This window comes from Strongylocentrotus purpuratus, unplaced genomic scaffold (genome assembly GCF_000002235.5).
Source record: "Strongylocentrotus purpuratus isolate Spur 01 unplaced genomic scaffold, Spur_5.0 spur5_scaffold_2, whole genome shotgun sequence".
Taxonomy (NCBI): Eukaryota; Metazoa; Echinodermata; class Echinoidea; order Camarodonta; family Strongylocentrotidae; genus Strongylocentrotus; species Strongylocentrotus purpuratus.
Genome location: NW_022145605.1, coordinates 33,901,383 through 33,927,680, shown reverse-complemented (window position 1 = coordinate 33,927,680; position 26,298 = coordinate 33,901,383). Strand labels below are relative to the sequence as shown.

The window sequence follows — 26,298 nt, the reverse complement described above, 5'->3', positions numbered from 1 at the left end:
ATGGAATAATATATTGTTACTGAAAAAAATAGAATATATGTATATGCATTGGTACAAAAATATCAAAATTGCTTGATAGATAGCAGCCAGAAAGGAAGTGACATTAATGAGTGGCCGACCTGAATAAGAAAGAGTTCAGTGTATGTACCAGATTATAATTATTAGATTACAAAATACAACATTCCTACCACGACAAAATATACATTACAGTGCATGACAAATAATAAGTTATGGATATAAGAACATTCTGAAATGAACAGCATTCCCGGTGGATACTAATGCACATTATATACCTCACTTAAGTAATCCAGCAATCTGATTGGTCGAAATTGCATTCATAAACTTTAACTGTTCCCGAAAATTCGCAGTAACCATGGTTAAAACAGACCTATTTTTCCAATAACCATGGTTATTGGGAAAATAGGTCAGTCTCCATGGTTACCCCATAGGTTTACATGTTAAAAAATGGTTTGAGCGATCGAGGATACCGTATGTGTGCGAAAAATTGGTCGGTATTTTCATACAAGACAAGACAATTCCAAACAAGACAAAAATGGCTCAAGAATCTCTCCCAAGATTTCAACTTATCAAATGCAAGACTCGCTGACAGCACGAACAACAAAAAGGGTACGTGAAATTATCCATAAACATGGTCGTTTAGTTGCTGAAAAAGCATAGACGTATAGACTCTAGACGAAAATAGATCTAGTTGTCAGCGCACCCGATGTTGTGTGTTAAAATTATTCCCATAGAGATTGTACGCAATGCAGTCTACGTGCAGTCTACGTGCATTGCAAGACCATGCAAAAAAAGTAAAGTTTTTTTTTTCAATTCGAGATTCAAACCTTTATCTGTTGTGATCCTGAAGGTGATACTCAATAAGTGAGGTGTCATTATGAAGAGGCAGGTTCTTCTCCTATTTCCCCACAGGGCCGGCCCACCCCCAAAATTGTAAAAATATCTTGCTTAGACTAGAATCTAGATCTAGTATACTCTCAATTAAGTCTCAAAGAACGGTTGCCAGGGTGTCTGATCGCGCACCCGATGTTGTGTGTTAAAATTATTCCCATAGAGATTGTACGCAATGCAGTCTACGTGCAGTCTACGTGCATTGCAAGACCATGAAAAAAAGTCAAGTTGTTTTTTTTTTCAATTCGAGATTCAAACCTTTATCTGTTGTGATCCTGAAGGTGATACTCAATAATTGAGGTGTCATATGAAGAGGCAGGTTCTTCTCCTATTTCCCCACAGGGCCGGCCCACCCCCAAAGTTGTAAAAATATCTTGCTTAGACTAGAATCTAGATCTAGTCTACTCTCAAAGAACGGTTGCCAGGGTGTCTGATCGCGCACCCGATGTTGTGTGTTAAAATTATTCCCATAGAGATTGTACGCAATGCAGTCTACGTGCAGTCTACGTGCATTGCAAGACCATGCAAAAAAGTAAAGTTTTTTTTTTCAATTCGGGATTCAAACCTTTATCTGTTGTGATCCTGAAAGTGATACTCAATAAGTGAGGTGTCATATGAAGAGGCAGGTTCTTCTCCTATTTCCCCACAGGGCCGGCCCATCCCCAAAATTGTAAAAATATCTTGCTTAGACTAGAATCTAGATCTAGTCTACTCTCAAAGATACTCTCATAAAAAACAACCGTGCAGATAAACTATAGAAAGGCCAAGGTGGTGTCATTAGTTGACTCTTTTGTTTTCGGCATATAAAAGTATTAATGACTGCTTTAATATTCGAGAAATATTTGTTTTTATACGCTCTCGGGAAGGTTACAATTGGGCTATTGCCCTCGGCACGCCTCGGGCAATAGCACAATTCTAACCTTCCCTTGAGCGTATAAAAACAACTATTTCTCTCAAAGCAGTCATTAATACTATACTATTTTCAAAATAACAGGGATAGATAATACAAGGGGAAGTACACCTGACATCATGTTGATGCAGAAAACGTAAGAAACGGGGAATAAGTCTAAACAAAACAAGAAGAAACTAGAAATGCAATCGTGTCACAACGATGTGCGTGCAATGACGCCATGTTTCTACGTGTCAAACGAAAGAGCTTCTCTCGCCCTATCCAGAGCAATTTGTACGAAGTCTGTAGCTTCTGTGATATTGGAGATAGGTAGGGCGAAAGAAAGGCCTCAACAGTGACCTTGATGGGATGGTAGTGACTATGCCTACGAAGTTTGAAAGAAATTGGGATATGGGAAAGGACGTGGAAAGGGCTCGCAAGCACTGCGTGCAAAAACCAAGGGGATTTGGTGCATGTTCGTCATTGCAATAAAGATCGTTCTGGGGGTCAAAAGCGTGAACCCGATATGCCCCATAGACAATGCGTGTAATGCATGAGCGGAAAACGTACAGGATCTGTATTATGACCGGAGTTAAATTGTTTTTTCTCTCTCTCTTTATGTCTCTTTATGAGCCGTATTTGGTATCATTAGAAAGAGAATTTCATGAATGTTATTGTAAACCACTCTCTTTTTTCCCATGATAATCCTATCGAAACACGTGATGTAAAATAGATTTATAGGACAAAATGGCGTCTTAAATAGCCACATTGACCAATTTTAAAAATCCGGCCATGAGGTGCCCTGCGTATTGGAACTCGGCATGTCACTGCAAATTTTCAAGGAAAAAAAAGGACGTTTAAGGGGCGAAAAGCAGTCTGAAAAAATGACGTCATAGCCGATACGTGTTAGATTCGGGCGGAAACTCGGCGGAATTCGTGTAGTGATCTTTGTTCAAATGCGATTTATTCACAATTTTCTGTGTGAACATATACTATACTTGGTATCATTCGAAAGGGCACTTCATTGCGGTCAGTTTGACACCATTGTTATCTTCGCGCAATGTATTGCACGCATTTAACGCGCTATCACGCAATGCATAGTAAATACATCATTTTTTGAGATAACTTTGCGCTGACATAATCAAATTTTACCAAACTTTGCGGACAGTTGTCACGTATATAAATACATGTGTGTGCCAAGTTTTATTGACGTAGGTCAAAGGATCGTAATTTTAGAGCAAGTTGAAGTTATTTTGCAATTTTCTTGAAAATGGCGAATTTGGAGGGCAATTTTCTCAAATTTGGTCAGTGATAGGGTATATAATTTTGTATATGGCTGGAAAGGGCATATCTTCAAGTATCTAAATCCAAAAAAGGGTACGGGTTTGCCAAGCCATTATGGAGATACGGCCACAGAGAGAAAGCCAATTCCCAGAACTTTAGAGGGCGCTATTTATGTTGTGCAAAGTCATTGGAGCGTGAAATTTGGCATGGCTATGTGCAATTATGAGATAAGGATACTGTGAGATTTAAATACAAAACGGAATTTATATGAGAAAGTTATGGCAGTTTTAGATTATTTAGGTGTCAATTTTTCAAGAATTTGAGAGATAGTTGACGGAGTCGGTTTCAGATTTGAATTTTGAGTATGAAGATGGCATTTTGAAGGGCAGGTTATACGTCGCAGATAAAAGAACATCTCTTAGACTATCTAGAGGAATTTGTTAGAAATGTGTAGGATCTAGGATAGTGGAGATAGGAAGGAAGAAAGAAAGGCCTTAAAATGGACCAGAAACGGACAAAATGGCGCCTGGACGGTTATGCATGAGTGATTTCGAAAATCGAAGAATGTAGTGACCTTGAAGGGATGTTAGAGACTATGCCTATGAAATGTGAAAGGAAAAGGACATGAGAAAAGCACCTAACTAGGAATAACAAACATTACGTGCAAAACGAATGCGATTTCCTGACGATAAGGAAAAGGAAAAGGAGGAAAAGGAGAATATTAATGGGGCAGAATGTGAACGAAAACAAGGCAATGACGAAGGTCGTCATTGCAATTAATGTAATTGAAATGCCCCTCTATGAATAGGCAACACCAAATGCGATCGCCTCTCAATTTCTTTTATATGGAAAATGTCAAAAAATAGTTTTGATGATAGTGTACGTGTTATAAAAACAGGAGGACTTAAAAAGAACGTGTTAACAATTTCAAATTTCGGCCCTAGGTATGACAACAAAACTGCTTGGGCATGTTTAATGAAATCTTTAGTACAAAGCGAACATAGAGTACATATAGCTGTAAAATCACGAATTTTCAGATTTTTCTAAAACTTATAAAGACCAATTTTTCTGCATTCGTTGAAGTTAGTGAGATTCCTTTCTGATACAAAATATTTTCTTTTTATGGGATTAGATAGGATTGACAGAAACGTCTATAGACAGAAGAAAAAAAAACACATACGAAATGAAATATCTCAAAAAAGTGAATAAATGAATCGGGTATATCCGACAATTGAGTTCTATGCCATTTCTCCCATGTACTTTGCCAGACGGAAAATAAACATAGAATACATAAAATATATCAGAGTCCTTCAAATAAAAAAAATTAACCCTTATTTTGACGATTGGTTTTACAATACTTTTGCAACATATATCATGCAATCAATAGGTCGACTTTCAAAACTCTTGAACTCTTTCTTACACAACTAGAGATATTGTAAGAAGTAAACATTATCATGAAAACGTGGCATTTCCTCTCATGATTCAATAATCGGACAGTGATCTGAAATGCATTGTAGAAAATAAAGGAAAATTAGTCATTGTATTAAACGGCAATACATATAGAGTCTATTACTATGATGATTATCTCCTACTGTAAAACAATCGTTTAATCCATAATTACATTGTGTCTACATGATGTACAACATATATCAAAAAGTCAGATTCACGTGTAGAGTCATCACCAACAACAAAATCTTGAAAGATAAAAAACATCCGAAGTATATCAAAAGAAAGCTTACTTTTTAAAAAGGTTCAATTATTCAAATTGATCTGACATGATTTAGGAATATAATTTCTGAAACAGTCTCGAAAACTCAAATTCACCAAGTTCGAGATATAACTGACTCCATTGGATGTTATAGATCTTTACACTTTATAAAGTCACAGAAACACCGGGCCTTTTGGATGTTTTTGAAAAAAAATAGCCGGGCATGGGTCTGTTTTTTAATGAAATATTATGTTACTCTAAATTTTTCAGCGTGCTTATTTAAACCAGAAAAAATAGGTCCGTTCGGAGACATCGCACCCCCCCCCCCCCCACTTCTTCCTACGGGCCTGAAGACAGTGGTATATCATACAGTGCAAGTAAGGATGAGTCATCCATTATTTTCAGTGGAATATATAGAGTCTATTAGTAGTGCAGAAAGCGATCTCTCCTGATCGGTACTGCTGGAGATAGTACCAGTTTCTCTCAGGCTTCTCAATCTTGTAATTATTGACGATGTTCTGGACATGCTTTAGCTCGTTAGTGTACTCATCAATGCTGACCAAACCTACGTCGTGCTCCCTTGTGGCAATCAAGATTGTATTATCTTGAGACACAGCAGCGTATAGGTGATCAACTAATTTCGCTAATTTATATTTTACAACACCTTGCTTGTCAATCAATCGTAATGTTTCACAGGATTTGACGACCAGGTTATCATTATAAGTAGTAATCTGCTGAGGTATATACTCCCAGATAACAATACGGCGTTGGGCCAACGTCGGCCATGGTCGGCAGGGTCGCAGTCGGCAAGCCAACGTTGGCTAATCGTTGGGCCATCGTCGCCATTTTTTACTGATAAATGGTGGCTATTGGTTGGCTCATTCGACGTTGGGCCAATGTTGGCTGAACGTTGGTCCATTGTCGCCATTTTCACTGATAAATGGTGGCTATTGGCTGGCTATTCGACGTTGGTCCAATGTTGGCTGAACGTTGGTCCATTGTCGCCATTTTCACTGATAAATGGTGGCTATTGGTTGGCTATTCGACGTTGGGCCAATGTTGGCTGAACGTTGGTCCATTGTCGCCATTTTCATTGATAAATGGTGGCTTGTGGTTGGCTATTCGACGTTGGGCTATTGTTGGTTTAATGTTGGTCCATTGTTGCCATTTTCACTGATAAATGGTGGCTTTGGGTTGGCTATTCGACGTTGGGCCAATGTTGGCTAAATGTCGGTCCATCGTCTCAATTATCACTGATAAATATTGGCTATTGGTTGGCTATTCGACGTTGGGCTAACGTTGGCTCATTGTCGCCATTTTCACTGATAAATGTTGGCTTTTGGTTGGCTATTCGACGTTGGGCCAATGTTGGCTGAACGTTGGTCCATTGTCACCATTTTTACTGATAAATGGTGGCTTTTAGTTGGCTATTCGACGTTGGGCCAATGTTGGCTGAACTTTGGTCCATTGTCGCCATTTTCACTGATTAATGGTGGCTATTGGTTGGCTATTCGACGTTGGGCCAATGTTGGCTGAACGTTGGTCCATTGTCACCATTTTCACCGATAAATGGTGGCTATTGGTTGACTATTCGACGTTGGTCCAATGTTGGCTGAACGTTGGTCCATTGTCGCCATTTTCACTGATAAATGATGGCCATTGGTTGGCTATTCGACGTTGGGCCAATGTTGGCTGAACGTTGGTCTATTGTCGCCATTTTCACTGATAAATGGTGGCTTTTGGTTGGCTATTCGACGTTGGGCTATTGTTGGTTCAGTGTTGGTCCATTGTCGCCATTTTCACTGATAAATGGTGGCTTTGGGTTGGCTATTCGACGTTGGGCCAATGTGGGCTAAATGTTGGTCCATCGTCTCAATTATCACTGATAATTGTTGGCTATTGGTTGGCTATTCAACGTTGGGCCAATGTTGGTTGAACGTTGGTCTATTGTCTCATTTATTACTGATAAATGTTGGCTTTTGGTTGGCTATTCGACGTTGGGCTAACGTTGGCTCATTGTCGCCATTTTCACTGATAAATGGTGGCTATTAGTTGGCTATTCGACGTTGGGCCAATGTTGGCTGAACGTTGGTCCATTGTCACTATTTTTACTGATAAATGGTGGCTATTGGTTGGCTATTCGACGTTGGGCTAAAGTTGGCTGAACGTTGGTCCATCGTCTCAATTTTAAATTTCAAATGTTGGCTTTTGGCTGGCCATTCGATGTTGGGCCAATGTTGGCTGAACGTTGGTCCATCGTCTCAATTATTACTGATAAATTGTGGCTGTTAATTGGCTATTCGACGTTTGGCTATTAACGTTGGCTCAATGTTGGTCCATCGTTTCAAATTTTACTGAGAAATGGTGGATATATGTTGGCTAATATACGCGACGTTGGGCCAACCCGGGGGCCAACCTTGGCTTAACGTTGGTCTATATCGTCTCCATCTTTACTGATAAATAGTGCATGTATATATTGGTTGGCTATATGACGTTGGGCCAACGTAGCAAATACGACCTAGTACCGCTACATCCGGGTAAAAAAAATTGCATGCGTGCGCATGCCCATGTGCTCATGCAATTGCAACGTACGTCAGCCATATCCTGTCCATTTGTCTGGATCAGTTGCCGGGGAATACCAACACTGCATGGTAAATGAATGATTTTCTTTCTCTTTCAACGTTATTTTTGTGAGCATGTCGCGTGAAACTGATAAATTGTATAGTGTGAGAACTCCCAGTCACAAAGCGAGGGAAATAGCATGAGAAATTGTTAAAGTAATCATTGATAATTCCCTGTCCAAATGAAAGTGAGTACGAGCTAGTGTACCGCTCGGCGTACGCTTATGCACACCCGCTGCGTGCAATTGAAGTGTGAGTGATGGCTATGATGGGGGCCGAAGTGTCGGCATCAGATGCATTGAGTGTTTGCCGTGATAAATGTTAATATGTTCCTGACTTAGAGTTAGGCCTAGGTGATGTATTGATGCATCATGTTGCAGCGTCCGTGACAGTGATGATCGATGTTCATCCCAATATGCAATATCGACCATGAATCAAATGATTGTGAATCTGTTGGTGTTACAAGTGTTGAAGGTGCTGATGCATTGTTGGAAAGACCAATTGAATCAAATAGAGCTGAATGGGAAGACGCATCATTTTTTTATGCATATATCTAAATGATATTATAGTCTCTGATACTTTCAGATTTAGAAGTAGGTCTATACTATACTCTGTAGTAGCTCAATATATGCTGATGATGATTCAGTTCGAAAAGGAATAAATTACGAGATTGAGCTGTGAATTAAGATATCCCGCTAGTACATGTTTCTAGCCTCCTGAAATCTTACAAGGGTGCCAAGTCTGCCAAAATATGCAAGAACTTTGTATCAACACATTTAGTAGATTGTGAGTGTGATGTGAAAGAGGTAGCTGGTGGGAATTACCCTCATTTTAGCATTTGCAATCATTTAAAGTCGCAATTGGCCCAGAACCTCAATTTGATCAAATAGTAAATAGGAAAATATTGGGGGGCGGGGGTAACACTGATCGATCCCATAATTTTCATTCACAATTTTCATTCACAAATTTGATTATTGCTGCATTTTTATTCTCATTTTCAAATTAGTTTTTATTGTTTATGCACATGTATATTAAATTGCTATAATTTGAACTGAAGGTAAATATTCTAATTATTTATTTTTAAAATTCTGACGTTCTTTATTAATACATTCAATTCTATATAGCTCTTCCAAATCCCGATACTTTTTTCTCCCATAATCCCTACAATTCTGAAATTTAAATATTAAATCCTGCATTTCATATCGTCAACTTCACAACAAATTCCAGATTCCTCTACCCGTTCAGATCCAGCTACCCCTACCTCGATCATCCAGAACAGCATCAACAGCACCAAGGACCCCTTCGACATCGACCCCATCAACCTCCAGAACACTGTCGACCCCAACGACCCTATTGACCTCAACATTCAGAAATATGGGTATGTCATTTGGCATTTTATTCATTTTGTATTTAGTTATACATGTAGACAGGATAGCACTTCTTAGTATTCGTTATAGTTGTGCCCTGCACACAAAGTACAAATGTACTGGATTAATGTACGTTTGTGTAGGACATAGCTGCTAACGGATGCTAGAATATTTTTCCTGATTATATTGAGAAACTGCATTGTGATCACTTACAAAACTATTCTACAACAACAAATCATGAAATACTGCTTATAGCAGTATTTTTTTGGAAACAATTCTGAATGCAGGGTGCCACAAAAAACAAAACACAGTCAATTGATTTGTTTCTTGTATAAGCAACTAACGATATAGCTTTGTGTTTTTGTTTCTACTTTGAAGCCCCTCGAGCTCTCTCAAGTATTGGGAGCTTACATAAATACTAAAAAAAATATTGGGAGCATCACATTTCACTTCAATGTTATAATGATGTGAAAGAAAATGCCACTCTTCTTCAAACATTTGTCCTAAAATTAGAAAGAATACAAACTTACTAACTAAGGGTTTTGTGTTGTATGCAGAAAACGCAAATGTTGTATTCTTTCATCCATATTCTACTTCAAACACATTTGTTAGGGCAATATTCTATTTGCAGAAGTGTCCAGGTGTTAATGACATCCTCTTTTACATCATACCATTTAAGTGAGATTGTGCCATCTATTCTTTGGCTAATTTTGGGATCCAACACTTAAGAGGGGCTTTAAACTGTTATCAATCAAGCATCTCAACACTGAGCAAACAGATACTATAAATTGGTTCTTTCTATTGAAGAATGTTACTGCCATTTTACCTCAAATGTATATTTCCTTTGTTAAGAAGAGTGTTTGATGCTACTCTAATTAAACAAGACAAAAATAAAAGAAATCCATTCCTTTCTAATTTCCATACGTCTGGGTCATTCGCTCTAAAGTTTGAACGAAGTTATTTTCATGACAAAGTACTTCTATCCATGAAATGTCATCAAAACTAGGGAGGATGTGCCACTCAGGACTACTTCCCTTGAATGCCGTACTATTTGATTAATATCCGTACTATTTCAAGGTGATGTTTCCATGATCTGCTTTTAAATCTTGTTTGGTTTCTTTCTTCTTTTTTTTGCCGCAGATGCCGAAGTTGTACCACCACAAGCTAGACAAGATTTTGATTCCGACTAACCCATTCTTTAAAGGTCCATTGCCTTAGGAAATTAAAACTTTTATGTCTTGTATCAAGACCCTTTTAAAGCAACATAATAACAATTGTTTCATAAATAAATGCCTCCTTATATTTTTTACAATTTTTTGAAAACCTCTCCAAGTTGCTCATCTAATGGTGGACCCCGCCCCTTACAATTCTCAGAGTTCCTCGGAATGATTGACCAAAGGATTAGTGATGTTATATCAAGAACGATCTCCGCTTAGGCAAGCTACGGTGCTTGCTAGCCAGCTCTGCAGGCATTATGTTTTGTACACAAACATAAACAATAACTTTTGTTATTAAATAGTGTGCTATGCATCTTTACTTGTTATTTATTGTGGTGAAATTTCACTAATGGCCCAATTTTAAAAAGAGAGCTATACCATGAGTCGAAGAAGGTCGTAATTGATTTGAATGCCTGTATAACGTGTCAACTAAATGCATGCTATAAAGAATTTCAAAGGTAAGAAAAAAATGTTTCATATATCTAAGTGACTGAATGTTTTTCGCACTACCTTCTTCTCAATTTAAAGAAATATTGAAAGTGGTATATCAGAGTGAAGAAACTTGTGTTTTTCCCTTTACAAGCTCTGCTCTTTCTTACTTCACTTTCAAATTTCCTCTCTTGTTATATAAACATTTAGCGATTGCTTTACTTCACACATTCAAGCAATGTATACTATCCCTCCTAAAAAAACAGTTTGTAGATGTGTTAACAATAGATATGGCGACGAAATGTATCAGCATCTCTGAAATGCTTAAGCATAAAAAATGTTGGCAATTTCTCTGAATTTTATTTTTTATTTTTTATGGAACATTGTTTACATTAATTGCCTAGTTCTTGGTATGCAAATGGTGGACACTTTATTAATTTCTTTATATTTTTGTGCTGTACATATGTAGAGGAATCTTGTCATAAGCAATCGTGTTCGTCTGCCAGAAAGTTTGTTTTGTTTTACTCGGGAAGTTGTGAGGATTGTTTATTATATTCGTACAATGAATTTCAGTATGTTATGTTGTGTTACGTGTAAGCGACAATTCATTTTATAACAGCTCCTATCGTCCTAGCATTCATTGAAAGTAGGCCTATATTGTGACACATTGAGATACCTTGAACTTGAAACTATGTTTACATCTTTTTCGAATTCAAACGAAAATACAAAAGAAAGATGTACAATAATTGTATTCACATTTACAATAGTTTGTTTATTACACATAAAATAAAGTATGTTTTATCACAAAATCAGTTTATTTTCCTTGTTCTTTTGTTTTGGAGGGAGGGGGGTGTATTCAGAGCAAATTCTAAGAAGCAAGATGGTGAACTTTTCATTAAAATGGGACAAATAAGTTGTTATCAAGTTTTGATAGTGATTAAAATGTACAAGATAATAGACATGACGAAATTAAAATAACATGTCCCTCTTGCTTCAATATTGTTATTATACATATCTTCCAGAGGGATCTAAGTCGAGTTCTATAATGAACTTTTCTCAAATTCAGTCTAATTTTGATGAAATTGTTACTATCTTCATTTTGTGGATTTTGCTCTGTTTATTTATTTAATCCAATCTTAAACTACTTGGCTATTCCTTGTCACGTTGTGATGCATGTGTTTGAATGATTGTACATGTCCGATGTAGTATGATCTTGACGATGTTCTTATGAACGGACGACTGATGTTGGTGTGAATATGTTTTTGAGTTGGTGTTGGTAATGTCAGAAGGATGTTGGCATGAACTGGAAAGGGGAGGTACAACGTCGGCACATGGTGGGATACGGGTTGGCATAACGTTGCTTCTACGTCGGCAAATGGTGGAGAAGAGGTTGGCTTAACGTTGGTCTAGCATTGGCACATGGTGGAGGAGGGGTCGGCACTTGGTGGGAAAAGGGTTGGCATTATGTTAGGACAACGTCGGGGAGACGTCGGCACATAGTGTACAAGGGGTTGGCATTACGTTTGTCCTATGTCGGCATATGGTGGGATAGGGGTTGACATGACGTTGGTCATACGTCGGGGGGACGTTGGCCCTATGTTGGCTTAATGTCATTTCGTCGCTGTCGAGCCAACGTTGGCCCGCCGGCAAGAAAGCCGTTGGCCCAACATCACATTGGCGACGATGGCGCAACGTAACAGCCCACGACGTCGGCACATGGTGGGATAGGGGTTGGCATAACGTTGGTCCAATGTCGAAACTACGTCGGCACATGGTGGGATAGGGGTTGGAATAACGTTGGCCCTACGTCGTGGAGACGTCGGCACATGCTTGAAAAGGGGTTGGTATAACGTTGGGCCAATGTCGAGGAGACGTCGGCACATGGTGGGATAAGGGTTGGCATAACGTTTATCCAATGTCGGAACAACGTCGGCACATGGTGGGATAGGGGTTGGCATAACGTTGGTCGTACGTCGGCACATGGTTAAAAAAGGGTTGGGACGACGTTGGTCCAATGTCGGAAAGACGTCGGCATACGGTGGAAAAGAGGTTGGCATAACGTTGGTTCAATGTCGGGAGGACATCGGCACATATGGTCGGATAGGGGTCGGCATAACGTTGGCCCGATGTTGGCTTAATGTCATTTTGTCACTGTCGGGCCAACGTTGGCCCGCCGGCAAGAAAGCCGTGGGCCCAACATCATGTTGGCGACGTTGGACCAACGTAACAGCTTACGTTGGCCCCACGTTGGCGTAACGTCGTATTGTTATCTGGGACTCATCACATGGTATCTCCCTGATCGCCTTCCCATCTGCTGGTGAGAAAACCTGGATCGTGTGGGTTTTCGTGTAGCTAACATAGATCTGGTTATCACCGTCTACAGTGAGGTGAGCAAATCCACCTTCATCGTTACTCAGAGTCTCAAACATTACATTCAACTTTGTTTGCTCTAGTGTGTACAGCGTGATAGTGCCAAAGGTATCAAGTATAACAAACCGATCATCAGAGAAGAACCCTACTCCACGAATCTTAACATGTTTGAAAACTGTCTGCTGGAGCTGACCATCAGCAGAGAAGATCTCCACGCCACCAAAACAGCTTCCCACTGCCATCCTACCGTCTGGTGTACCAACCATGGTACTCATGCTGCCCTTAGTAGGCAAAGCGATGTTCTTTGCAACTGCATTTACGATCTTACCAAGACCTACACAGTAAAAACGCTGCTTAAAAAAGTGATGTTCACTTACAGTTGTACACTATCTTAAACAACAGTTGAACAAATTGTAAACAATGTTGCTCGAAACGAAAGTAATTTTGTTAAACATTTGCTGTTTAAAATTTAATGACTGCTTTATTTACTATACGAGAGCTTTTAGACAGTGTTGTTTACATATGACGTCATGTGTCACGTGCCAGTAAAGTGCGCGTTGGCTAAAAGATTTGTTTCAAATCATGGCCAACCAAGCTGTAGACGTGTCGTGGATGAGTGGAAACGTCGCCGGACTGTCGATCACAAGGTCCACGGTTCGAGTCCCGCCGCGGAACTAATGTCCTATGGCAGCCTAGCATAGCCGGGTAATGTTGGAGCGCCTTGAGGACCTTGCAAGGTCGATACGTGCGCTATATAAGAATCCAATATTATTATTATTATTTAACAACAGCTCCTTTTTAAACAACTTTCTTTAAACAACCCAGTTGGTGTAAACAACCCCCACTGAACAACAGCTCCTTTTTAAACAACTTTCTTTAAACAACCCAGTTGGTGTAAACAACCCCCACTGAACAACAGCTCCGTTTTAAACAACCGTCTTTAAACAACACCAGTTGTTTAAATTGTGATTTTAAACAAGTTGTTCAAAATGTTGATCAACTAAGTGTTTAAACTTTAAACAACTCGAGTTGCTTAACATTTTAAACAACTCTTAGATCAGGTCACCCGTTAATCAACAGTTGTTTAAACTTTTAAACAACATGTTCACTAAATTTTTAACTGTGTAGCTCGTCCATTCCAACGTTCCTCTTAAAACTGACACTTTTTCCTTTCTTGCTTGATTGCCTCGGCTGATCGTAGGAATGAAAGGTTGGTTACTTCCAATTTCGCTTCTCTTTTCTTTCCTCCTTTCTTTTCCTTATCCTCTCCATTTATCTTTCTCACTCTATTTCGTGTTCTGATATATTCCATGTATACATTAATTTGTTTGATCTCGATGCTTGTATCCTGAAGTTTCACGCTTTCCCCATACCTGGTGCGAACAGCTTGTGAAACTTCGGTGATAACGGACCTCGCTGCATGTCGGCTTCGACGCGCTCGATGTGAACAGTGCTGCCCTGGATTGACAAATCCAGTTTGTTGATGAGGTCCATCCCGATCTTTTACGTACGGCGTACAGTGTTTGTTTGTTTGATTGATTTTATTTCTGCGTTCAAAAATATACAAATTCAAAGTCAAAGTACAAAATTTCGAACAATAACAAATACAATGAATACAATGTTTACAAAAGTAATTAAATGAAAAATCATGTACAATTATATCATTCGATAAACATGTACGAAGCATACAATAACATAAGAAATATGAAATATTTTCAATAAATTAGAGAGGTAATTTGGAACGCAGGAGACCACCATCGTGAGCGGTTAGGCTGGAGATGGATGGCGGCCTCGTAAAAAGAATTGGCGACATAACTCTCTTCGAAAAACTGAGTGATCAAGAGGGTGCGGTGCAAGTGCAGGTGCAGTGAGCAGTTGCATGATAAAGAATAAATAAGTCACGGTTTTGTTATACTAATTTAAAGAGAGGGGAGCATATGATTGTATTATTTGTCGTTTAAGTGTAGCTTTTAAGGAGTAGATGGTTGAACAAGACTTTATGTTGTCGGGTAAATCATTCCAAATGTCCGGGCCAGAATGTCTAACAGATTTGTGTGTTATTGATAATTTGGGGTTTGTAAGATGGAAGTTTCCAGATATGCGAGTAGAGTATGAATGAACGGAATTATTAAACCTAAACATGTTATCAAAGGATGGTGGAAGCAGATTATTAATGTACTTAAACATAATAACTGCTACTTGAGTAGTGTTCAGATCGATTTTTTTTAGTGTTTTAAGTTTATAGAATAAAGGATCAGTGTAAGCTAAGAAATTCGAACCTGTACAAATACGTATGGCTTTCTTTTGCAGTTTGAAAATAGAATTAATTTTTGTCGAACCACAATTTGCCCATACACTATTACAATATGTTATATACGGGAGAACTAGCGAATTATATAGTAGGAATAAGGTTGCATGGGGTAGAATAAACTTTAACTTGGAGATTATTCCAATACTTTTGGAAATGCACATTGTAACTTGGTGTAAATGAGCATTCCAAGTCAAGGTTTCATCTATAAGAACACCCCAAAACTTGGAATTAGTTTTCTTCTCTAGTAGCATACCATCGATTTTAATATATATAGGTGTTTCTGTATTATGAGAATGATGTTTAAAATACATGAAATGAGTCTTTTTTGTATGAAGTGAAAGTTTATTGGATTTAAACCAATCTGATACTTTGTTTATTTCATAATTCAAAGTATTTTTTAACGAATTAAGGTCTTGATGGGAATAAAAGATATTTGTATCATCGGCAAATAAGATAAAAGAAAGAAGGGGGAATGTATTGATAATATCATTTACATAAAGAAGAAATAACAGTGGACCTAAGATGGAGCCTTGAGGAACACCGCATTGAATTAAAAGAGGATCAGAATCATAACTATTAAATGTAACATAATTTATGTAGCATCGGCTTGTCGAGTGCCTTCTTTGACGGACGTGTGCAGAGCACCAAGTACTGGGAAGTCAACTTGAACGTAGTTGGGTAACATTACTCTAGTTGGCTGAAAGGCTTCTTTGACGGAATGTCTCTCGAAGACGGTCTGTGGGATGATGGACACACCCGATCCGGTATTCCGGCGAGCTAAACTCTGCATTTGACTGAAGTTATAGGCTATCAGTTTACTGTCAAGACTTTATTTGTAACGTCTTGAACTTCCCCGACCAGTATAGGCCTATCAATTAGGGCGAAAGTCATCTCATACTCTGCCAGCACGAGTTTTCTTCTTGATTTTCGATGAGACACAGTGGCGTATCCAGGACCTTGGCCTCGTGCAGGAGGGGTAAAACATCTTAGCTCATTGTGATCCATATACTTTTCATCCAGAATTCACTTTTTGAGTGCCTTGTGTGGTTTGCTGTCACCGATCGAGGGAGCTAGGGGGGTATTACCCAAAATGACTTTGAAAATATGATTATGGCGACTGCATCCCCCCTTTTTTGACTTACAAATATTTCCTAACCTTCTAACTATAGGTTATGAATAGTTCCAGCATTTCCTTTTCTTGGTCGGCAATCTGTCAGGAGGGGTTACCCCTCCCCTCTCCTTGCCCCTCCTTTAAATTAGCTAGTGATGAGGCATTTAGTAATTATTGAATAAAATGTTATGTATGCACTGGCTTCAAGAATGCACCACCAGAGACTGTTACCTTGAAGAAAAGAGTTGATACTGCTCACTGAATATCGGAATATGTGTGGGGATATTCTAGAAAGATACGCTCCCCGCCCTCCCCCCTGGTAGATTTACTACCTTGACTTATTAATCCTGAAAGATCTCCTAACTACAGCACATATAGGTAGAATGGTATCATGACCTTGACAATTTATACTGCCTAAGAAAAGCTAGAAAATGCCTGTACATTGTGACATCATCATTTTGCGGAGTGAAAATTAATCGAACGCGAATCGAGTAAAGAGCGTCGGCGAACAATAATTATCGTCAATTCCATTTGCGATTCAGTTCAGACGTCAGACGGGCGGATGACGATTCTTCCATCGTGGCCTTAAGGTGCTGTCTTTGTGTCATCTCCCTTTTGATGTTGTTTTCTTCCAATGGCACTTACCTGCAAGCTAGCCAAAGACAGTTGGTAGCATACACTCAGCATGAAAATCTTGGCATGCATCATAGGGAGACAGGTTTAGCATCAATATTGTGGAGCATTTTACCATGGTAATGAAAATGGTGGATACTTCTTTTTTTGTCGCCATTCATTGTCAGGTTCTATCCCTTTAAGATTATTATACGGAATGATGTGTCGAAAGGCGGAAGGAAAGGTCTTCTCGATTAATCAGCCCTCAGCTCCCGCCAATGCGCGCCAGTATGTGTTTATGGTAAAAACTTAAAAGGATAATGTTAAGAGAAAATGTTTGCATACAAAATTTATTACAGTCATATTAATCTCTCTCTCTTGCTGTATGCGGATATCTTCGTCCATCTGCATTCTCTCTCATTCTCTCTTTTTCTCTCATATGTTTTCCTCTTCCCCTCTCTTTCTACCCCTCTCTCTCTCTCTCTCTCTCTGTCCCTCTCTGTGTGACTTTGTCTCCTATGCATTCCCACTCTCTTTTCCCATTCTCCTGTCCGTTCCTGATCTCTGTTCACCATGTCGGTTACTTAAAAGGGTCAATCAAATTTGTGAATAATGAAATTGATGTAAAATTTAGACTGAATTCGATGTGAATCAAAATTTATTTGGTAAGCAAAATAAAAGTATTTACAGTACCACACGAACGTTTGACTTGCTACCGTATTGCTGTATATTGTCTTATAAACAGAAAAAGATAAATGATCTACATGTAGTATAGTTTCAATCCAATTCAATTCAGCATTGAAATTAAAGAATAACATACATACGTGCACGTTGAATAATACATGTACTGTACAAAATATCAATCTTGCTTGGTAGGTAGCAGCCAGAAAGGAAGTGACCTTTATAAGTGGGCGACCTAGAGAAAATATAATTAACATTTAATTACATGTACCAGATTATTAAGACATGACAAAACACAACATTCCTACCAGAAAAAATACACATCACATTGCATGACATAAAATTACAGATCAATGAAATGAAGAAGAAAAAAGTTCGTGTAAAGATTAATATTTTGCAAGAATAACTGTTATATGTTTTAATTCATTTTTGTATGTTTGTTTTGGTATTCACTTTGAATTCTTCAAGGTTAGTCATTATCTTGATTTGAAGCCGTGTTAATAAACTCTCTGAAATATCTTTCTTTAACAGACTTCTTTAGTTGCTGTTGATAAAGTAGCAAACCGTGACGGAAAATCGAAGTAATTACCCCATACTCACAGTGACACAGACTCCTCTTACTTGCACAGCCGAAACGATACATCGGGCCAGCGTTTCATCAAACCGTCATTAGCACAAGTTCACCGAAATCCAGTTGAAATGCGTGTATTATAGTCAAAACGCGTTTAGGAGATGTAGGTGAACTTGTACTTATGACGGTCTCGTGAAACGACGCCCAGACCGACCAGTGACCGAACAAGGAATGGCATTAATACAGAGAATGGAAAAGAAATGGTCGATTTGGAAAGGTCTGTGAGGTTGTTTTGGAGTCGGTTCGGCGGTGTGACTGCAGTATCACGGTCTCATATGGGGGTGAAATAATGAATTACAACATTGAAACATATAGGTCGTTCATGTAGGGCCACTCTTTATAACGGAAGGGAGGTAAAGGAGTTTATTATTGACAATAAAAACCAAATCAACTGCCAATTACCGATTGCATTGCCTAGTAATAATCAAAGATTAAATAAGACAGTCAGCATTTCATAATTATATTTGTGTATAGCGAGTTCAGTTCACCCGATATATAGAGTTAAGAATAAAATACATGTACATAGTATAACGCCATGATCGTTCAAGAAACTTTATATTTCTAATTCTGTTAGATTAAATGTGAGCAATGACTTATAATTTGAAAGAGACAAAGACAAATAAGAAGTTATTGATATAACAACATTCTGAAATGAACAGGTGTATACTAATGTACACTCTTTCCCCCAAAAAAGGGATGTATAATAAAAGGGGAAGTACACTTGACATCACGTTGATAAAGAAACATAAGAAACGGGAAATAAATCTAAAAAGATAAGAAGAAATTAATGTAGTTGTAAAGCTTTTAAGCTCCTTTTAGATACGCAACTCTAATTGCGATCTCCTCTACATTTGTTTTATATGGAAAATTTCCAAAGAATATCTTAATTTGTTTTATATACAATTTTGATGAGCCCCTATAGGAACATGTAACAATTTTATATTTCGGCCACATACAAGTATGACAAAGAAAATGAAGGAAGATGTTTAATGATATCTTTAGTACAAAGTGAACAGAGAGTAGCTATAAAATCACAACTTTTCAGATTTTTCTAAAACGTATAAAGACCATTTGCTCTAAATGGAAACACAGACAAAACGAAATATCTGAAAAAGAAAAAAAAATCTGATATTTCCGACAACTTCAATGTTGTTTCTTCCATGTATTTTGCCAGACGGAAGGTAAAAATGGAAAACAAAAAGTATCATACTACAGTTCATCAAATTGAAAAGTAAACCCTTATTTTTACGACTGGTTTATCAATACTTCTGCAACATACAACATACAATCAATAGGTCGAACTTCATTGTATTAAACAGCAATACGATCACATAGTTTCCATAATTAGGATTATTATCTCCTACTGTAAAATAATCTTTTAGTCCACAATCAAATTAAGTCTACATCATTTGTATATTTACAACACCTACCAAAATTCAGATTCGCATGTAAATTAATTATCAACGACAAAATCTCGAAAGATTAACAAGTCAGAAATATATCAAAAGAAAGGTTAATATTTATTTAAGAAAGGTTCAATCATTCACATTGATCTTCATTTCACCCAAACTCCATGTCACCTAGTCCAAGATTTAACTGATGCATTTGGATTTTATATAGAAACACAAGGCCTATTTGAAGCTTTTGAAATAGGGGCGGGCATGGGCCCGTTTTGTTTAACGAAAAAAGATGTTATTCTTCATTTTTCAGTATTCTCGTTTTATTCTAAAAATATGTCCGGTCGCACACATCCCCTCCCCCTCTACTGGCCTAAGGTTATCAGTGTTATCATACAGGGCAAGTAAGGCTGACTCATCCATTATTTCCAGTGGAATATATAGAGTCTATCAGGAGTGCAGAAAGCGATCTCTCCTGATTGGTACTGCTGCATAAAGTACCAGTTTCTTTCAGGCTTCTCAATCTTGTAATCAATGACAAGTTTCTGGACATGCTTCAGCTCGTTAGTGTACTCATCGATGCTGACCAAACCTACATCGTGATTGACCTTGGCTATCAGGATTGTATTTCCTTGAGACACAGTGGCGTATGGGAAATAACCTAATTCCCTTAATTCATATTTTACAACTCCTTCTTTATCAATCAATCGTATTGCATCCCAAGATCTGGTGACTAGGTAATCATTATAACTAGTAATCTGCTGAGGTTCATACCCATCACATGGTATTTCCCTGATCGCCTTCCCACCTGCTGGTGAGAATACCTGGATCTTCTGAGCTTTCCAGTAGCTGACATAGATCTGATCATCACCGCCTACATTGAGAATGGCCCATTCACCTTCATCGTTATACAGAGTCTCAAACACGACATTCAACTTTGTGTACTGTAGTCTGTACAGTGAGATATTGTTTGAGCAATCGAGTATAACATACCGATCATCAGAGAGGAACCCTACTCCACGAATCTTAACACCCTTGAGAACTGTCTGCTGGAGCTGGCCATCAGCAGAGAAGATCTCCACGCCACCCGTGTCACATCCCACTGCCATCCTACCGTCTGGTGTACCAACCATTATATTCATGCTATTCTTAGTGGGCAAAGCGATGTTCTTAAATGCAAATGCATTTGCAATCTTACCGAGAGCTAGCTCGTCCATTCCAACGTTCCTCTTGAAAGTGACACTTTTTCCTTTTCTGCTCAATTGAATCGACTGCTTGTAGTCAGGATCTTCTTGTTTCAAAGCCTCTTGTAAGTCTTGACATAGAGTGTCGTGGGCAGCCAAAGCATCTGTATCTAACGGTATCTTTGTTCTATTGGTTACCACGTCAGCTATGGTGGTGAAATGAGTGATGTGCTCCTGAGCCGATTTCTTAATTTCGTCCAGTTCTTTCTCTACTCCTTCAGTCCTACCCTTGACTTCACCAATAAGGACTTCTTTCTTCTTTGTCAACTGCCGGACTGATTCTTCATATGCTTTGTTGATATCATCTGTGCACTGCTTCTGAACATTGCTCACATGCTCCTTCTGTTCATCAATGAAATCAATGTATTTCTGAAAGCAAGAGCGTTTCTTGTCTGCCTTGGATTTGAGGTCCTCGATACTCTTCACATGGTTGCTTTCATAAACAGCTGCCTCAATGACCCTATGTCCTTCGTTTGTATGCTCCATGACAACACACTTGAAGCAGGCAAATCTCCTGCAGTCGGAACAGAACCACTCCTCATCATCTTTGGGGTGTTTCCTGCATTTACGGTACCTACGTACTGACACCTTGCCTGATACGATCTCACTCATGGCTAAGACATCGTGACTGATGAAGTCTGGCCACTGAGAGTGTTTGTTGTGGCAAGTGCTACAGAAATACTTGCCACAATCTTGACAGTAGACAACAGCTTGGGCCTCCTTGGATTTACAATTCGTGCAAAATTGGTATTGATTCTTTACGTCCTCTATGAGAGACTTCAAAGCTAGATTTGCCGGTAATTTGCTGACATCCTGGTTTGGGACCTGGGTTTCAGCTCTGCAGACAGGACATCGGAGCATCTGGTCGTTACCATGGCAATCTAAGAGGTTGTCCAGACAGGTCTTGCAGTAGGTGTGAGAACAAGACAGGATCTTTGGATCGGTGAAGGTATTTAGACATACAGGACACTCCAGACTCTGAGCAATAGCATTCTTTAATGCATCAGCCATGATTCGAATTCTACAGGAATACGAGATAAAAGGAAAGGAAAACACACAGCGATTAGCTATTGAGCTTTTATTCAGATCGTATAAAAGAGGGAGTGTTTATCATTTTTCTAATATTATATTATATATTTTGTAATATCTTGATAAAAAAATATAAACAAAATAATAATAATTAAACATTTTTTATATAGCGCATAAGACAATTGCAAATTGCATGTCTCTATGCACTTTAAGAAAAAGAAGGAAAAAATGCACGGCGTTCATGACTCTGATTATTTATGAAGTTGTGAAGAGATTTGTCTTCAGAGAATCGATAAAGGTTTTATAGGATCCACATTTCAGTTGTTCAGGCAACTTGTTCCACAAAAAACGGCTGTAAGATATGAAAAAGACCTTTCCCCGTATATGACTTTCTCATGGTTTGTGGAACACAAAGCAGAGACTTGGAACTGGAACGTAGCTTTCTATCTGGTTTGTATGGAGTTAGCAATTCGGTAAGGTAAAAAGGAGCTAGTTAATGTAAGCATTGGTAGGTTAATATAAGTACTTTAAACTAGATATAATAACTCATGTTATTCATCAACTGAATGTAATGACATATAAATAAAAAAATAAAAAAATGTTTCCTTTGTCGCTCTTCAGTCAATGTACATTGTAGTTTGGGAAATTGATGATAATACTACTACTACTTCTACTACTAATAATAATGACGATGATGATGATTATGATGATGATGATGATGATGATAATAATAATAACTCTGATAATAATTATATCAACGATAAAAAGAAAATCATTATAATAATGATGATGCCTTGTTCATCAACTCGATCCTCATCAGAAGACATACTGTTCTTCTCCGTCGAGCGAAATAAACTTGCTTTGGAATCTCATACCAATAATATCAAACGTGCTTCAATTATCTGTCTCGAGTATACATTTGTGGACTTTTAAAGGTAATACAAAGTTTCGGGAAATTTTGAAAATTGGCTGGATAGTGACTCTTTACAATTTTAATATATATTTGGATGCCCCTGTGGATGTATTATAATCAATAAAAAAATTAGCCCCTAAAACACTTCTGCTTTTGAGAAAAATTGAATATCAAAATTTACCGGTGCTCCCGATAAATTCTGATAAACTTCAAATTGCGCGTACGGCGCGCCGTACGCGGCGGTACAATGGTAGCTGCGACCATGAAAATCTCAGAATATGTAGTTGTGATATATAATTTCCAAACGGGAATAGCCAATCGGTCGATTTTAGTCAAGAAAAATTGTTTTGTGGCTTAATAAATATCTTGACCTTAAGACGGAGCTATACAACATAACGAGTTTATTATTTACAATTTCATCACTTTAGACTGGATTTCAACCGCGACAACGATCACTGGATATTAAATGATCGCATATGCTTCCAATGTGTTAATTTGAATCAATTTCATGACCCCATTCCAAAACTTTTTATTACCTTTAATTAAGAGAACATAATATCAAGTTTTACAAATTCATTAAATTCGAACAAAAAAAAATATGATCCGTGAACTACCTTCAGATATGATGCAGATAAACATACCTTACCCTATCCGTTGAAATTTATAACTTGTTATCAATGGAAAGCTGAATGAACATAGAATACAAATGTAGAGGAATTCAAAATATTTTCCCTTTAAGTATTGCACAAAAGCGAATTGAAACCTTATTTTCCGCACCTCTACAAATAACAGGTCAACAGGGGTCAAATTTGCCGCAGTTACTGTTACGACGTAATATGTGGACCCGATCGGCTCGCATATAATAAATAGCTGAGGCGATGAGCCGTGCAAAGTCATTATGAATATGCGTTCTCCACAATAGGCCAGTTATCATCAGCTCGAGATTGCCAAATAGCCCGCTATTTCTGATTTGGGAAACAATCCCAAAGTTATAAATCGCGCTTTCATCAGCTCGAGACTATAGACCACGAAACTTTAAACTCGAGCTCGAGAAATTACATGTAGCTCGAAATATTTTGCTCGGCGTTCGCGCATAGTGCGACTCTTCGGGCTGGTGAAGTCGTACCCGACAAATAGCGGGATATTTTGCCAAATAGCAGGATATTGTGCAAACTAGCCCAAGATATCTAGGGATGATTATCTCGACCAAATATCCCTCTAATCCCAACTTCGGGCTGATGAAGACGCACATTAACTGGATAATTTGCGATCGGAATAGTTCAAACAGCAGGATAGTTGGCAATCTCGAGCTGATGAAAACAAGCCAATAGATGATGTCAATTCTATTCGATAGCTAGTTTGTTTAGGTCGACAACTCCCGATTTTCAAAGCTTTAGATTTCGAGTTTTCAGAGAGCTGTTACTCGTCTGACAGGCACTTAATTAGCTTTTTATGATTCGTATTATTGTACTCTTTTAAGCTTTCCTTTGGTATATAATTCATCTATTTCATTTTTCACTTCCGACACGGTTTTTAACATTGAGTTTAGGCTTTGAACAACTCTAAAACATAGCAGGAAACATTTTGTATTAATTTTAAAGCTGATGAAGTTTCAAAATACTTATGCACAGGGGAACATACTATACTATTTAAAAAAAATTATCAAGCATGAAAAGAGGACATTATATTGCTCTAGTTTGGCAGAATCATTAGCTGAAATGTTAGCTTTGTTTAAAATCGCTTAATAACCTGAAATATTCCCCATGTGTATTCATATCTACACAAAGTGTAAGAATAATAATTGATGGCAACTTTGTTATTACAAATCACTACAACATACCAAAATCTTCACATTTTCCCCTAGGACAAACAAACACTGAGAAGATACATGTATACTCATGTACATATCAATACTGGTATCAATTTGCTCACAATTTTTCTAATGCGACAAATGTAACTTCCGGGTTCCCGATCAAGTACATTCAACTCTTATGGTCTGGTTTCAAAGCTCCGTTTTGTTTAGTTTTATTTGTGTAAACTGTTTCTCCATGGTTTAACAAACTGATATAATTTTGCTTAACACCCGTTATTCTCATCTTAGTCTTGGCTCAACAGGTGTCCATTTATCAACTCATAGATATCTGGACACATATCCAACTATTTCAGTCTAATGAACATGATAATTTTACAAACCAGATACATTCAAAGTCTCAAACATGTCTGGGAGTTGGTCTATAATGACATATACGACAATTTAAAACGAAAATACTGCGAAATGTCACTGCATTTCTTTTAGAAATGACATACATGTACATTTAAATTTTACTCACGTCTTTCCCCGTCAGTACGTATCGGTCTAGTGTTATACGAAATCAGTAAACATATACTCTCAGCCTTTACAATGTAATGGTGCACTGATCACATGTGGTAATATACATGTTAGCATTTAGCTAGTCATTCTAATTTTAGTGACTGGGAATTCCCAGTAACCTGTGACCGACATCCAGATTGAAATCGCCCAATAAAACCTCGATCTCAGTATGTCAAGCGTCTGTCGGGCCGACATGTTCCCGTGTCAAACTTGAATTATATTTCTGTTACCCCCTTCCCCCATTAAAAAAAATTGTCAAGTAAGAGTCGAATTGCTAAAGTCTTGTGGAGCGGTGCTCCTTCGAAATTACAGTTGGAATCAGTGGCGGAATGAGCAAAAACGTTTTTTTTTTTTTTTTTTTTTTTTTGGGGGGGGGGGGGGGAGGAGGTAGCAAAAAAAAAGATCTGCATCACACCACTCTCTTACATGTTACATGCAGGCCCCGCGGAACGTTTTTCATATGGGGGGGGGGGATAAAGTATTTACGATCAGGTTTAGCTAAGCGAGCATAAATTAGCTTTGGGTCCAGGGGCAAAGCCCCGGCGGAGGTTAAGAGTCAGAGCCCCCGGAATCTCAAGGGCTTTAGTCATTTAATTACGGTCAGATGACCATATTTTGCTACCTTTAACAAGGTGACATTGCATGGCAGGTCAATAATTGACGTGGGGTCCAGGGGCTGAGGTGCTGAGCCCTATGATTAGCATTCAGGGGCCGCCTTAGGCACCTGGTTGGGTCCAGGAGGCAGAGTCCCCGGAAGCTCACGGGCCTTGGGCAATTAATGACGGTCAGATGAGCATATCTTTTTTTCAAAAAAATGGGGGGGGGGGGGAGGAGGGGGCTTCAGCCCCCGAGCCCAGGCAATCCGCGGACCCTGACATGTGGGCTTTTATTATGAGCATATCTTTTGCCTGATTGTAGATTTGGGAATTCGTCATTTTCTAACAAATGCATAATAAAGTTATATTTAAAAAAAAAAATGAGAACAAAATCCCGGAAAATCATGTCATTTCAGCAACATTTGTAAATCACTGGTTAGACAAAACCCACCCACCCCTCCCATCAGTACGCAGTGGATGAAATGTTAGAGATCGCGCTTAGATCGTTAGAGATATTCGATCTTAGATCTTTACCTTTACTGGACGGACCATCGTCTGGTTGAAAAAGCTAATACGTTGTTCGACTTATTATATTTTAGGTTGTGTAG

The 26,298-nt window shown here is 38.4% G+C and overlaps 1 protein-coding gene and 1 long non-coding RNA gene across 2 annotated transcripts; one reads left to right on the top strand and one right to left on the bottom strand.

The window, feature by feature from the left end:
- Positions 1-6,937: 6,937 nt before the first annotated feature.
- Positions 6,938-11,170, top strand: LOC115926832. Its single transcript, XR_004065287.1, has 3 exons — positions 6,938-7,441; positions 8,639-8,789; positions 9,919-11,170. It is a non-coding gene; the product is annotated as an uncharacterized LOC115926832 (long non-coding RNA).
- An 8,789-nt stretch (positions 11,171-19,959) lies between these two features.
- LOC105439112 (tripartite motif-containing protein 2-like) lies at positions 19,960-25,117 on the bottom strand. Its single transcript, XM_011667700.2, has 2 exons — positions 25,054-25,117; positions 19,960-21,802 (listed from the first exon to the last, which is right to left on the bottom strand). Exon 2 carries the CDS (start codon positions 21,790-21,792, stop codon positions 19,960-19,962), a length of 1,833 nt encoding a protein of 610 aa, XP_011666002.2. The 5' UTR covers positions 21,793-21,802; positions 25,054-25,117.
- Positions 25,118-26,298: the final 1,181 nt, after the last annotated feature.